Source organism: Muntiacus reevesi, chromosome 22, assembly GCF_963930625.1.
Source record: "Muntiacus reevesi chromosome 22, mMunRee1.1, whole genome shotgun sequence".
Taxonomy (NCBI): domain Eukaryota; kingdom Metazoa; phylum Chordata; class Mammalia; order Artiodactyla; family Cervidae; genus Muntiacus; species Muntiacus reevesi.
This window is the reverse complement of record NC_089270.1, coordinates 31,353,291-31,368,056: the sequence shown is the minus strand read 5'-3', so window position 1 is coordinate 31,368,056 and position 14,766 is coordinate 31,353,291. Positions and strand designations below refer to the sequence as shown.

The window sequence follows — 14,766 nt, the reverse complement described above, 5'->3', positions numbered from 1 at the left end:
AATAGAACAGAAATCAAGCAGTTTTCCTTTGGAGCCAGCAAATAAGGGGAAAAAAAATAGTGACTTTTTTAAAAGACTACGTGGTATCACTGATTCAGATGTGGGTCACATCTTCTCACAGAAAACACATCTTAAAACTTACACTTTCCTCAGTTGTCATGAATGTTTCATCTGTATGAATATTTTGCACTTGTGCATAATAGAATCGTATAAAAGAGAATTAATTCTGTGTGTTGTGTTTGCTTTGGGGAGGATCTGCTGCCCTACGGTTCAAAACTGAGGATGTTAACAGGAGGTGAACTGTCTGGATTGGATGGAGTGTGGAGTAGAGTCAGTATCTTCTGTTTGGAAGGAGCTGAGTAAACTCCAGAGGTGAAGCTCCTGCTGAGCATCATTATCCAAGGAGATGTGATATTTTAGCTCTGCTGGAAAGTCACTGAAGCATCACTGTGAACTCAAGCTGCATGATGTCATGCAGGCTACAAACTGTCAGGAAAGAATAAGCAAAGGATAGCAAGGCTGCTGTGTGTTGGGTTATTTTTAACAAATCCATTCTATTTATGTGAATAGTTTTTAGTTCACTTTGCAATTATGAAAAGTGCCTGTACAAAGTGTCCACTGATTATACATTTTGTGTAAACAATTTAGGATATTGTAAACGAAAGTGAAGCAAATGCAGAGAAACAAGAGATTTTATAAATATGAACAAAAACAGGCAACAGTCGGATAACAAGAAATGTCCATGTGCAACTTTAAAGAATAATGCCAAGTTACTCCCCACTGTAGTTTATCAATTTACACCCTCATCAGGAACATGTGAGAGCGCTTGTGTTCATCCATGGTTATTTCTGCCATTATGTCTCAAGTACCAAGTACAAGGCAGAGCACATAGTTGGATGCTAAGTGATGTTTGATGAATGAATCAATGAGGACCACGATTTGTTTACTGTTGGGACAGTCCAGAACACAGGTCCAGCACCAGCTCCAACTAAAGGCAAGTAGGGACAGAGTTAGCTTTACACAAGGGTCTGCTCAGAAAAGCAAGGTAGAACATACTATCTGGGAAAAATAGTGGCAAGAAAACAATCAAATCCCAGGTGAGAAAAATGTAACAGAAGATGATTGAGGCAGAGACACATAGGCAACACGCAGAGATCCAGGCAGCAGTCTACCTCAGCAAATTCTTACTAGTGGGAATCTTAACTCTGAAAGCAAGACCCTAGTCTCTAGAAGGCAGTATCAGAAAAACCACTGGCTTTTAGGGGAGAAAGATAGTAACAAATATAAAGCATTGTAGCAATAGGATATTGAGTAGAAACTAGAGAAATTCCAGAGCTAGAAATCAAAGTGGATCAATCAGACCATCTATGCTTTTATGTTCAGTCGTAGACCCACAGTGTTGACAGATGTCAGTATATTTCTGGCTGTAGTTCATGATCCATTGTGTCAATCCAAAAAGAGATTTCTTTTCTATTCATAATTCATTTTACCCTGACCACCTTCTAACTGATAGCTATCATTCATATTTCATTCCTTTCTCCATCTAGTCTTTCCGGCTCTGCAACTCAGTCATTTTCTCCTGTCTACCATCCTTTAACACCAAACTGCCATTTCCCTATTTTGGCTTAGGCATCCCAGGTGGTTCAAGTGGTGAAGAATCCGCCTGACAGTGCAGGGAACACAGAAGACTTGTATTTGATCCTTGGGTCAGAGAAGTTCCCCTGGAGAAGGAAATGGCAACCCACACCAGTAATTTTCCTGGAGAATTCCACAGGCAGAAGAGTCTGGTAGGCCATAATGGTCCTTAGGATCTCAAAGAATCAGACACAACTGAGCACCCACTCAATTACATTCAATTTTAGCTCAATCCATTGATGTGATCATTCCAAGTTAATCTGCTAGTATTGACTATCCCCCTCACACACTTTATTGTTTTTTGGTTATTTCTATATCATTTCCTTCTATTACTCTCTTCAGGAAAGATTATTTTCCAAAAAAATGGAGGGGAAAGGGGAAACCAAAAAATGATCAGATATTGGGAATACAATAATTACTACCTGAGGAAATTCTAAATTTATTTAAAGTTCTGAGTGAAAAAATACCTACAGTAGTGGCTCAACTCTTATTAACTTCAACAGTGCTAGGACTATGTATTCCAAATATAACAGGAAATCAATACACAGTCATGGCAGATTATGATGGTCAGTCAGTCAGTTTAATTCAGTTACTCAGTCATGTCTGACTCTTTGTGACCCCATGGACTGCAGCATGCCAGACTTCCCTGTCCATCACCAACTCCCAGAGCTTCCTCAAATACATGTCCATCAAGTCGGTGACGCCACCCAACCATCTCATCCTCTGGGGTCCCCTTCTCCTCCTGCCTTCAATCTTTCCCAGTATCAGGGTCTTTTCCAATGAGACAATTCTTCACATCAGGTGGCCAAAGTATTGGAGCTTCAGCTTCAACATCAGTCCTTCCAATGAACATTCAGGACTGATCCTTTAGGATTGACTAATTGGATCTCCTTGTAGTCCAAGGGACTCTCAAGAGTCTTCTCAAACACCACAATTCAAAAGCATCAATTCTTCCATGATCAGCTTTCTTTACAGTCCAACTCTCATATTCATACATGACTACTGCAAAAACCATAGCCTTGACTAGACGTAAGTTTGTTGGTAAAGTAACGTCTCTGCTTTTCAATATGCTGCCATAGTTTTATACAAAACTATGGATCAATAGTTTTTCTTCCAAGGAGCAAGCATCTTTTAATTTCATGGCTGCTGTCACTGTCTATAGTGATTTTTGGAGCCCAAGAAAATAAAGTTTGTCTCTGTTTCCATTGTTTCCCCATACATTTGCCATGAAGTGATGGGACTGGAAGCCATGATCTTCGTTTTTTGAATATTGAGCTTTAAGCCAGTTTTTTCACTCTCCTCTTTCACTTTCATCAAGAGGCTCTTTTGTTCTTCTTCACTTTCTGCCATAAGGATGGTGTTATCTGCCTATCTGAAGTTATTGATATTTTTCCCGGCAATCTTGATTCCAGCTTGTGTTTCATCTAGCCTTGCATTTTGCATGATATATTCTGCATATAAGTTAAATAAGCAGGGTGACAACATACAACCTTTTTGTACTCCTTTCCCAATTTGGAACCAGTTCGTTGTTCCATGTCCAGTTCTAATTGTTGCTTCTTGACCTGCATACAGATTTCTCAGGAGGCAGGTCAGGTGGTCTGGTATTCCCATCTCTTTAAGAATTTTCCACAGTTTGTTGTGATCCACACAGTCAAAGGCTTCAGCGCAGTCAATAAAGCAGAAATGGGTATTTTTCTGGAACTCTCTTGTTTTTCCTGTGGTCCAAGGAATTTTGGCAATTTGATCTTTGGTTCTTCTGCCTTTTCTAAAATCAGCTTGAACATCTGGAAGTTCTTGGTTCATGTACTGTTGAAGCCTCACTTAGAGAATTTTGAGCATTATTTTGCTAGTGTGTAACAGGAGTGCAGGATGCCTTCTCTCTAGAGAACCCACTCTAGTACTCTTTCCTGGAAAATCCCATGGACAGTGGAGCCTGGTAGGCTGCAGTGACTTAGCAGCAGCAGCAACATCAGTACAATTGTTCAGTAGTTTGAACATTCTTTGGCATTGCCTTTCTTTAGGATTGGAATGAAAACTGACCTTTTCAGGTCCTGTGGCCACTGCTGAGTTTTCTAAATTTGCTGGCATATTGGGTGCAGCACTTTCGCAGATCATCTTTTAGGATTTGAAATAGCTCAACTGGAATTCCATGACCTCCACTAGCTTTATTCGTAGTGATGCTTTTTAAAGTCTACTTGATTTTGCATTCCAGGATGTCTGGGTCTAGGTGAGTGATCACACCATCAGGGTTATCTGGGTCATTAAGATTTTTTTTGTATAGTTCTTCTGTGTATTCTTGCCACCTCTTCTTAAGGTGGTGAACAATGCAAATGATAACATTCCACCATTATGATGCTGGAACAATGCAAATGATAACATTGTCTCCAATCTTCCATCTTTGTTCTATGCTTCCTATAATAAGGATACTAACATAATAAGGATACTAACCCTAACATAACATTGTTTTTTTGTGATCCCCTAGTGTCCCTATATACTGAAGAGATATGGTTAAATTTTATTCATTAATTGGGTCACATTAATTTTTAATTCAGTGGATAAAAAATTCAAAGGATGTACAATGAATAACCATATTTAATAGACACATAAATATCACTTAATGAAGGAAGAAATTTTCCTTATCTCTGAAAGTATTACTGATTTATCTGAGGGTCTTGAACTTTTCAGCTATACTCAGATACAGACTTCATTGGCCTACTGTAAGACTGGACATTATGAGTTCTTTCATGAGTTTCCCTAAATCAGTAGTGTCTTGAAATATTGACAAATGAAATATTCTCTACCTTCACTCCTTTCCTGGCACTCATAGGGTGTATCTGAAATATTGGACAAGCATTTGTGCCAACAATACAATGTAACATATCTCAAACATTAAGCACATAGAATGCAGAATAAAATTGAGATTTTCTGATCATCCCTATTCTACAAAATCCAAGCTCAGGTCTACTACCATGCAGTAGGCACTGCTTGGGATTCAAGCCTCACAGCTTCACCTTTGTCTGTAGAATCTGTGAGCTGACTGTGTGGTCAATAAATATCTCTTTAACAGGCTACGTTATATTTTTCTTTGTCAGGAGTAGAATATTTCCTAACTGCATAGCCTTGCCTTTGGGTATGTCAGAAATTACTTGAAGGAAGGAAAAGAAGAAGTGTAGGGAGTAGGAGAAAGTGAGAAAAAGAGAGAGGATGAGGAGGAGAAAACATTAATCCAATGATATTTTAAAAAGATTCCTTTCTGTTTTTATTTTCTGTACAATCTGTTTTTTAAACTAATTGATATATATTCTAGTATTTTTTTAATCTTCTCAAGTTTTTCCAATTACCATGTATAATTTTAGAGAGTATGCAAAAAAGAAAAAAGTGGAAAAACTGAATAAATAAGACAACTTTGAGGTTACCACTTACAACCAGAGCCCAGTTGGGCCCTTAAACACTTGGTGTACAGGCCTGGAACAACCATCTTCCTTGGCAAACAGTAGTATGTTGATCTTGGAAGCTGTTGCTGCCTGAGGCACAGGCATTATGAGGTAATAACAATTGGCAAAATTAAATGAGAATGATGAGCCAAGTAATAGGTGAGCCAGAAAACCATCCCAGGATAGTTTCAATCTGCTAAAAAAGAAGTAATATGACTGGCAATCATTAATAGTCAATAGCAAGGTATCCTTTGCTCTCAAATCCATCACGGCAAGGAGCCAGACAAATAGTTAATAAGTCTTGTCCAAAGAAAAGAAATAAGCAATTCAAATCTTCCTCAATTGAAAACTCTCTCATTTGTCCTCCACTACTTATTCATTAATTTACATCCTTACCTGGATTTTAAAATAATTTAAGATATCATTTTATTGCCACTGAAAAAGGACATGCATTAGTAATGCATGCTTTATGCTTTGCCCTCCTGTTTCTGAAAAGCAGAATAGCACTGTTTTTGGAGTAGGCATTGGCAAAACACTCCAGTATTCTTGCCTGGAAAATTCCATGGACAGTGGAGCCTCGAAGATTAGAGTCTATGGGCTCGCAAAGAGTTGGATACGATTAAGCACACACACACAGAGCAGTGTTTTTAATGGAATAGTTGCCAAATGGCCCTGACACATCCACTTGTGTATGCACACGCTCTCATTATGTGTGACAAATGCAGAAAGATACGTAGAAACTAACTCTGGCAAAATCCTAGTGTGTGGCATATGCCCTTACAGGAAACTTGCCTAGCACAGCACATATGCAACTAGAGACCTTGTCTTGAGAAAAGTCCTGTGGGTACATATGCTTTGCTATTTCTCTGGAAAAGTGATTCAAAAATATTCATGTACATCAAACAAGAGAGGCCTGTATCCAGAGAGGTGTGTGAGTGTGTTAAGTCATTTCAGTTGTGTCCAATTCTTTTTGACCCTATGGACTGTAGCCTGCCAGGCTCCTCTGTCCATGGGATTCTCCAAGCAAGAATACTGGAGTGGATTGCCATGCCCTTCTCCAGGGGATCTTCCCTATCCAGGGATTGAACCCATGTCTCTTATGTCTTCTGAATTGGCAGATGTGTTCCTTACCACTTGCGCTATCACAGAGAGGTATGTCAAAGTAAGCTATGCATTAGAAATTTTTGCCAAAAGAATAAATTGCTTTTCTAAGATCAGGCTATGATTTAAATGTTTCCCTCACACATAAAATAAGGATAACTATTAAAAGGTGAAAGGGAATATTTACTTTCTATAATGCCTGCATACTTCCTAGAAGAGAAAGCTGAGACTTTGGGGGATCTTTCTATAACCTTTTTTAATACAGGTTATATAAACACATATGCTTCAACTAAATTATGGCCAATGTTCAAGCTCAGAATGAAATAACCAGTAACATTTGTAGCAAACACGCTCTTTTTTTGCCTTCTAGTCTCAAAACTAACTAAGCTTTCCCTTGACTAGACCTCTCAATTCAATACGTATTTATTGTTTTACTACTGAAAAATGATATACCCAAGACATTATGCTAAAAAGTAACATAGATAATGCAAATATAAAAAATAAACAGATGTCTTTTCTCATAAACTAGCATTTGAAAGTTGAAGTTTCAATAAATATTGCTCACCAGAGTGGCAGACTTTTCTATATTAACATCTCTCATAGGGCAGTGGGAGTGGAGATGAGTGAAAAAGCCTTAGATTTAACCATTTAAGTACTACAAATAAGGCATGCCATAAGCAATACTTCATTTTCAATGGAGACAATGAAACCTGCTTAATCCAGACTATTACTGGAGAGTTTTTTGGTATTTTTTTTAAAGATGTTATTTAAGAATCTGTAACAATCAGAAACAGAAAAATAGAACTGGCTGATTCCTCTGGAAAAGTTGGTATCTTGCCAGGGTTGCTTTTCTTAAAAGGAAATATATTTTCCCTACTTCTCTAAATAATATTTTAGGAAAAAGTGTTAGCAAAAAAGTCCCCTAAACCATGGAGTTCACAGCCAGCCTTAAGTTTTCCATTTCTAGTGTTAAGTTCTTTGCCGGGAGCCAGCACACAAGATCCCACCAATGACAAGATCGTGAGGAGAAGACTTGACAAGCAAGGCAGATCAGGACCTCAGGGATTTCGAAAAGCTGCCCCGGAGCTCACCTTAAAGATGATCTCTGTCTTTCTGATGCTTGTTATATTAGACTACTCCCTAATTTCTGTGGCACAGGTAGAAGGCCTTCCCTGATCTCTCTCCAAACAGAATCAACTTAGAACTTTAATTAATATGTCCCCCGGACGGTGGTATCCTATAAGATTATCCAGGATGAAAGGAGTGTTTCAATCTAGATCCCTTTACTGGCATTCTAGCCTGCTTGGCAATTGTGTACTAATGCACATGACTGCTCACAACACCTTATTCATAAACAGCATAAAGAACCTAATCACATAAAGGCCCTAATAGGCACAGAGCCCTTCGGAGATGAGGAAGCCCTATTAGAGAACATAAAAATATTATTCTAAAAGTGGTTATAGTCAAAGATTTAGAAAAATAAGAGTTTAGAATTGTTAATTTTAACCAGGAATGCTAAACAGGGGCTGCCTCACCGGAGCTGCAGAGTCTTTGTGTGGTAAACCTTTTAGATAAATTTAACTGATAACTTCTGCAAAAGGACTGACCCTTGTGTTCAATAAAGAATAGATTACGGGAAAACAGCTTTGCATTCACCTAGGTCATAAAATGTCAATAGGCCCCAAGGCCAGAAGATAATGTACAAGACCCTCATAAACAAAGAAGCATGCAGGAAAACACCCTGGTTTCTTGAAGAACAAGCTGATGTAATGTTAAACTATCTTCCCCTTAGAAATGTACTAACTTAGGGTATAAATGCTACAGTAAAAAAGAAAGCACTGCCAGACCTTTCTGCACACCCCCAGTCTGGTCTCTCTCTCTCTCTCTGTCTCTCTCTCTCGCCAACGCCGTTCATCCTGAGGGTACCCCTGGATCCTGCTGAGGCTGGACCCCGGCAGTTCTTCATTCTAAAAGCAAAACATATTGTTGGTTGAATAATACAAGGCTGAGAGGAAATCCTTCCTCAAATTTTTAAAGCGCCTCAATTCTAGAATTATTGCCTCTCCAATGACTCCTTTCTTTTCAATGTGATGTGAAAGCCAAATGCTTTCTTCTCGGAAGCCTCTGTTAATATCCTCATGATCCCAGGGAGAGGTTCCTTCTTATTCAAATCTCAGGTGGTGAGGAAGAAGACAGAATACAGGATGATCCAACTCTGCTGCATTTCAAAAGTAGAAAGAGAGGCAGGTCAAGAAGGAAGACAGCATCCTGCCTTCAGGCGCATCTTGCAATGAAGCAGGGGCGTGGCACCCACAGAAGAGTGCCTCACCCACATAAACAAAGCTGACAAGTGATCTCTCAGCAGCTCAGGAGCCTCTGCAGCCAACATCTGCCACGACACCTATGTTTATAGCTATAGCAATTGCGCCATGTCAGAAGGGATTATTTCATTGTCATAGTTCATGTAGGGCCAGTCTTGTTATGAAAATATATAGCTTGCACTTTTTTTCCACCTTGATTGAGGTGTCATATTTATCTTGCATAACTGAAAAATACGGAACACTTGACAAATTTATATGTTACTCTTGGCAGAGGTCATGCTCCTCTTCTCTGTGTAGTTCCAATTTCAGTATATTTGCTGTGGAAATAAGCATGAGGCTTGCTTGCATTTTTATTTATGGTGTCTATATTTTTTAAATTATTACTTTGATATTACGTAGATCTGAAAATCATCAAATACCAAATTAATACACACATATAGAAAAACAAACACAAAGGAGAATATAACAGTGACTATCTTTGCATGATGTCTAGATTAATTTTTTAACTGATTTTGATTTTAAGCATTATCTGAAATTTCAGTAGTAAACAGACTCCCCTGGTGAGTCCTGTGGCTAAATGTGGAGCTCCCAATGCAGGGAACCCAAGTTTGATCCCTGTTCAGGGAACTAGGTCCTGCAAGCTGAAAATAAGATGGGACATAGCCAAATAAATAAAGTTTCTGTAAAAAGCATTTATTTACTATTTATAGATTCAGAACAAACACAAATTTTCTTTTTTATCCAAAAAATATTCTATTTTAATATAGTTTTTCAAATGTTTACAATAAACACATGTCACAAGAAAAAAGTAATAATTATTTTATCTCTAAAGAGACCTCAGTGATGAAATTGTTTATTTAGTCTGAATGCTGGGAGCATATAAAGGTGTAATTTAAACACCAGCACAATAAAAAGTTTTAAGTATTCTGTTAAAAATGATGAATCAACAAAAGTAAAAGTATCATATCACTGGTATAGATGGATATTCTGGACCTAACTGAGTAAGCTTTGGTTTAGACCTAGGCAAATTCATCCCTTCTAATAAAGCAAGCTGCTAAACCAAGTTCTGTCTTTCACCTGACCAGAAAGATAACTAGCTAGAAAGGATCTGAAATGGAGATAGCAAGCCCAATTTATTCACAGTGTCAGTACTGCTCTATGAACTGTCTGATCACTTATATAATGCTCATTTGAGTTAGAAATTAAGGTAAAGGGTCCAGAAATAAGGAAATTTGCTAGCCCCACACACCAGAATGTACAAATCACTTTGTCTCCTGGACCAAATAGTTTATTCATTAGTGATATCAATATTTCTATTGCCTTTTTCAGTTCTAATAGTCTAATATGTGTATTGTTTTGTTATAAATTAATTTATATATCATTATAAATTATTTATTAATTATATGAATATATTAGTTATATTCATATATATTAATATCTTATATACAATATAAATATATTAATTATATATTAATTATATATTTACATATTAATATATTCATTATAAATTAATCTATATATCATTATAAATTATATAAATCATTTATATGTCATTATAAATTAATTTATATCTGTGCAGGAAAATCCTGTCCTCTAATTTTACTCTGGGAAATATATGACCAAACTAAAATCGATAAAGAAAAGAGTTGCTGATGACTAGTTATCATATAAAGACTTGAAAAAGCAGCTGTGTGTGTATTGGTTGCTCAGTTATGTCCGACTCTGCGACCCTACGAACTTTAGCCCATCAGCCTCCTCTGTCCATGGCATTATCCAGGCAAGAATACCGGAGTGCACTGCTGTTCCCTTCTCCAGGGCATCTTCCTGACCCAGGGATCAAACCAAGTTCTCTTGTATTACCATCTGAGCCACCAGGGAAGCCCTAATAAAGCAGCTAACAAAATTTAATTTTATCTGTGTTTCTTAAAAGGGAAAATTTAATGTCCACCCAAAATACTGCACGATATTCTTTATCAGGGGAAATCCCAAAGTAGGCAGCATATAGCTAAGGCAACCCCCTTACAAATCCCTTAATTTTTGTTCTGAAGTGCCAAGTCAGTACTATCATGTTGAAGAAATCAAACTTTGGTGCCTTCCTGACAACATGCAAACATTTTATGGGAATTCCTTTGTGGTCCAGCAGTTAGGAAAACATGCAAACATTTTAACAATGTGCACTTTAATAACTGTGGTCACCAGCATGATTTCTCTAGGAGTTTGCCTAACTAATCTTACCACTCACTTAAGCAGTTGTGAAACTGGTGATGTATGTAGTTATTTTTTAAAAGCCCAAAAGAGTAATTATCATATAAGGGTGGGTGGATGCATATAATTTGAGATTTTAGCTCAGAGATCCCTATCTAGAAACTTCCTGACAATGAAATGTTGTCAGAAAGACAAATGGTTATTACATTTACAGGAGAAACCACAATGCCTGGAGAAGACAGGGGGTAGTTACTCCAAAAAGAAACAGGTGGCACTTTCATTGCAAATCCCTGGGGCAAAATTGATGCTTCTCTGTAGCTTTCTTTCCTTTGCTTGTAGCCTTCTGAATGCCGGGCAGACTCACTCACAAAAATGTCTGAAATTTGGAAAACCCCTGAGGATAAAATTAAGAAATTAGCAGTTTCTCATTGTCAAAAAGCAAAAACTCTTTTTTTATAGACAAGAGGCAGTCATTTTTCAGTAGATAAATGAATCATTTCATTCTTTTTATTTTTTTATTGAAGGATAATTCCTTTACAGAATTTTGTTGTTTTAGGTCAAACTTCAACATGAATCAGCCATAGGTATACATATATCCCCTCTCTTTTGAACCTCTCTCTCATCTTCTTCCCCATCCCACCCCTCTAGATTGATACTGAGCCCCGTCTGAGTTTCCTGAGCCATACAGGAAATTCCTGTTGGTGATCTATTTTACATATGGTAATGTAAGTTTCCATGTTACTCTTTCCATACATCTCACCCTCTCCTACCTTCTCCCCATGTCCATAAGTCTGTTCTCTATGTCTGTTTCTCCATTGCTGCCCTGTAAATAAATTCTTCAGTACCATTTTTCTAGATTCTGTATATATACATTAGAATATGATCTTTACCTTTCTCTTTCTGACTCACTTCAGTCTATATAATAGGTTCTAGGTTCATCAACCTCATCAGAACGGATTCAAATGCATTCCTTTTTATGGCTGAGTAATATTCCACTGTGTATATGTACCACAACTTCTTTATCCATTCATCTGTTAATGGACATCTAGGTTGCTTCCATGTTCTAGATATTGTGAATAGTGTTGCAATGAACAGTGGTATACATGTGTCTTTTTCAGTTTTTGTTTCCTCAGAGTGTATGCCTAGTAATGAGATTGCTGGATTATACAGTGGTTTTATTCCTAGTTTTTTAAGGAATCTCCATACCATCTTCCATAGTGGCTGTTTCAATTTGCATTCCCAACAGTGCAAGAGCATTCCCTTTTCTACACTCCCTCTCCAGCATTTATTGTTTGTAGACTTTTTGGTGATGGCCTTTCTGACAAGTGTAAGGTGATACCTCATTGTAGTTTTGATTTACATTTCTGTAATAATGAGCAATGTCGAGCATTTTTCATGTGTTTGTTAGCCATCTGTATGTCTTTTATGGAGAAATGTCTGTTTAAGTCATTTGTCCAGTTTTTGATTGGGTTGTTTGTTTTTCTGGCATTGGGTTGTATGAGTTGCTTGCATATTTTGGACATTAATCCTTTGTCAGTTTCTTCATTTGCTATTACTTTCTCGCATTCTGAGGGCTGTCTTTTCACCTTGCTTATAGTTTCCTTTGCTATGCAAAATCTTTTCAGTTTAACCAGGTCCCACTTGTTTACTTTTGTTTTTATTTCCATTATTCTAAGAGGTGGGTTATAGATGATCTTGCTTTGATTTATGTCATTGAGTGCTCTTCCTATGTTTTCCTCTAAGAGTTTTATAGTTTCTGGTCTTACACTTAGGTCTTTAATCCATTTTGAGTTTATCTTTGTATGGTGTTAGGAATTGTTCTAATTTCATTCTTTTACATTTAACTGTCCAGTTTTCCCAGCACCATTTATTGAAGAGGCTGTCTTTGCCCCATTGTATATTCTTGCCTCCTTTGTCAAAAATAAGGTACCCATAGGGGCATGGGTTTTTTTCCTGGGCTTTCTATCTTGTTTCATTGGTCTATATTTATGTTTTTGTGCCAGTACCATACTGTCTTGACTGTAGCTTTGTAGTATAATCTGAACTTGGGAAGGTTGATTCCTCCAGCTCCATTCTTGTTTCTCAAGACTGCTTTGGCTATTTGGGGTCTTTTGTGTTTCTATATGAATTGTGAATTTTTTGTTCTAGTTCTGTGAAAAATGCCATTGGTAATTTGAGAGAGATCAAATTGAATCTGTAGATTGCATTTGGTAGTATAGTCATTTTCACAATATTGATTCTTCCTACCCAGGAACATGGAATATCTCTCTATCTGTTTATGTAGTCTTTGATTTCTTTCATTAGCATCTTATCATTTTCTGTGTACAGTTCTTTTGTCTCCTTAGGTAAGTTTATTCCTAGATATTTAATTCTTTTTGTTGCAATGGTGAATGGGATTGATTCCTTAATTTCTGATTTTTCATTGTTAGTATAATAGAAATGCGAGTGATTTCTGTGTATTGATTTTGTATCCTGCAACTTTGCTAAATTCACTGATTAGCTCTAGTTATTTTCTGATACTATCTTTAGGGTTTTCTATGTACAGTATCATGTCATCTGCAAACAGTGACAGCTTTATGTCTTCTTTTCTAATCTGAATTTCTTTTATTTATTTTTCTCCTCTGGTTGCTGTAGCTAGGACTTCCAGAACTATGCTGAATAATACTGGTGAAAGTGGCCACCCTTGTCTTGTTTCCTGATATTAGGGGGGATGCTTTCAGTTCTTCACTTTTTTGAGAATAATGTTTGCTGTAGGCTTATCAAATATGGCGTTTACTATGTTCAGGTAGTTTCCTTCTATGTCCATTTTTTTGAAGAGTTTTAATCATAAATGGGTGCTGAATTTTGTCAAAGACTTTTCCTGCATTTATTGAAATAATCATATGGTTTTCATCTTTCACTTTAATATAGTGTATCACATTGATAGATTTGCATATACTGAAGAACCCTTGCATTTCTGAAATAAAACCAACTTGATCATGGTATATGAGCTTTTTGATGTGTTGCTGACTTCTGTTTGCTAAAATCCTGTTGAGTATTTTTGCATCTATGTTCATCAGTAATTTTGGCCTGTAGCTATCTTTTTGTGTGTTGTCTTTGCCTGGATTTTGGTATCGGGATGGTCGTGGCCTTGTAGAATGAGTTTGGAAGTGTTCCTTCCTCTGTAATTTTTTGGAAGTTTTAGAAAGATAGGCATTAGCTCTTCTCCAAATGTTTGATAAAATTCTCCTGTGAAGCCATCTGGTCCTGAGTTTTTATTTTTGGGGAGATTTTTTAAATCACAGCTTCAATTTCAGGGCTTGTAATTGGGCTGTTCATAATTTCTATTTCTTTGTGGTTCAGTCCTGGAAGATTGAACTTTTCTAAGAATTTGTTCATTTCTTCCAGGTTATTCATTTTATTGCCATATAGTTGTTCTTAATAGCTTCTTATAATCCTTTGTATTTATGCATTGTCTGTTGTAAACTCTCCTTTTTCACTTCTAATTTTGTTGATTTGAGTCTTCTTTTTTTCTTGATGAGTCTGGCTAAAGGCTTGTCAATTTTGTTTACCTTCTCAAAGAACAAGCTTTTAGTTTTATTAATCTTTGCTATTGTTTCTTTCATTTCTTTTTCAATTATTTCTGCTCATATTTTTATGATTTCTTTCCTTCTACTAATTTTTGGGATTTTTTGTTCTTCTTTGTCCAGTTGCTTTAAGTATAAAGTTAGGTTGTCTATTTGATGTGTTTTGTGTTTCTTGAGGTACTATTTTATTGCTATAAGCTTCCCTCTTAGAACTGCTTTTGCTGCATCTCATAGGTTTTGAGTTGTGCTTTCACTGTCATTTGTTTCTAGAAAATTTTTGATTTCCCTTTTGATCTCTTCTGTAACCTGTTGGTTATTTAGAAACGTGTTGTTTAATCTTCATGTGTTTGTGTTTCTTACAGTTTTTTTCTTGCTATTGATATCTAGTCTCATAGTGTGGTGAGAGAAGATGCTTGATATTATTTCATGTTTCTTAAATTTACTGAGGTTTTATTTGTGACTCAAGGTGTGGTCTACTGCTGCTAAGTCGTTTCAGTCATGTCC

The 14,766-nt window shown here is 36.8% G+C and overlaps 1 protein-coding gene and 1 non-coding gene across 2 annotated transcripts in view; both read right to left on the bottom strand.

The window, feature by feature from the left end:
* Window positions 1-14,766, bottom strand: part of LOC136152750 (transmembrane protease serine 11E-like) — a 103,180-nt gene that overhangs the window by 71,621 nt on the left and 16,793 nt on the right. Inside the window, exons 2-3 of the mRNA XM_065914127.1 lie at window positions 8,018-8,137; window positions 5,059-5,159 (exon numbers count right to left, since the gene is read on the bottom strand). Of these exons, the coding sequence (XP_065770199.1) occupies window positions 5,059-5,159; window positions 8,018-8,137 (221 nt within the window). The remainder of the gene's footprint in view (window positions 1-5,058; window positions 5,160-8,017; window positions 8,138-14,766) is intronic.
* LOC136153121 (U6 spliceosomal RNA) lies at window positions 8,719-8,824 on the bottom strand. Its single transcript, XR_010660357.1, has one exon. It is a non-coding gene; the product is annotated as a U6 spliceosomal RNA (small nuclear RNA).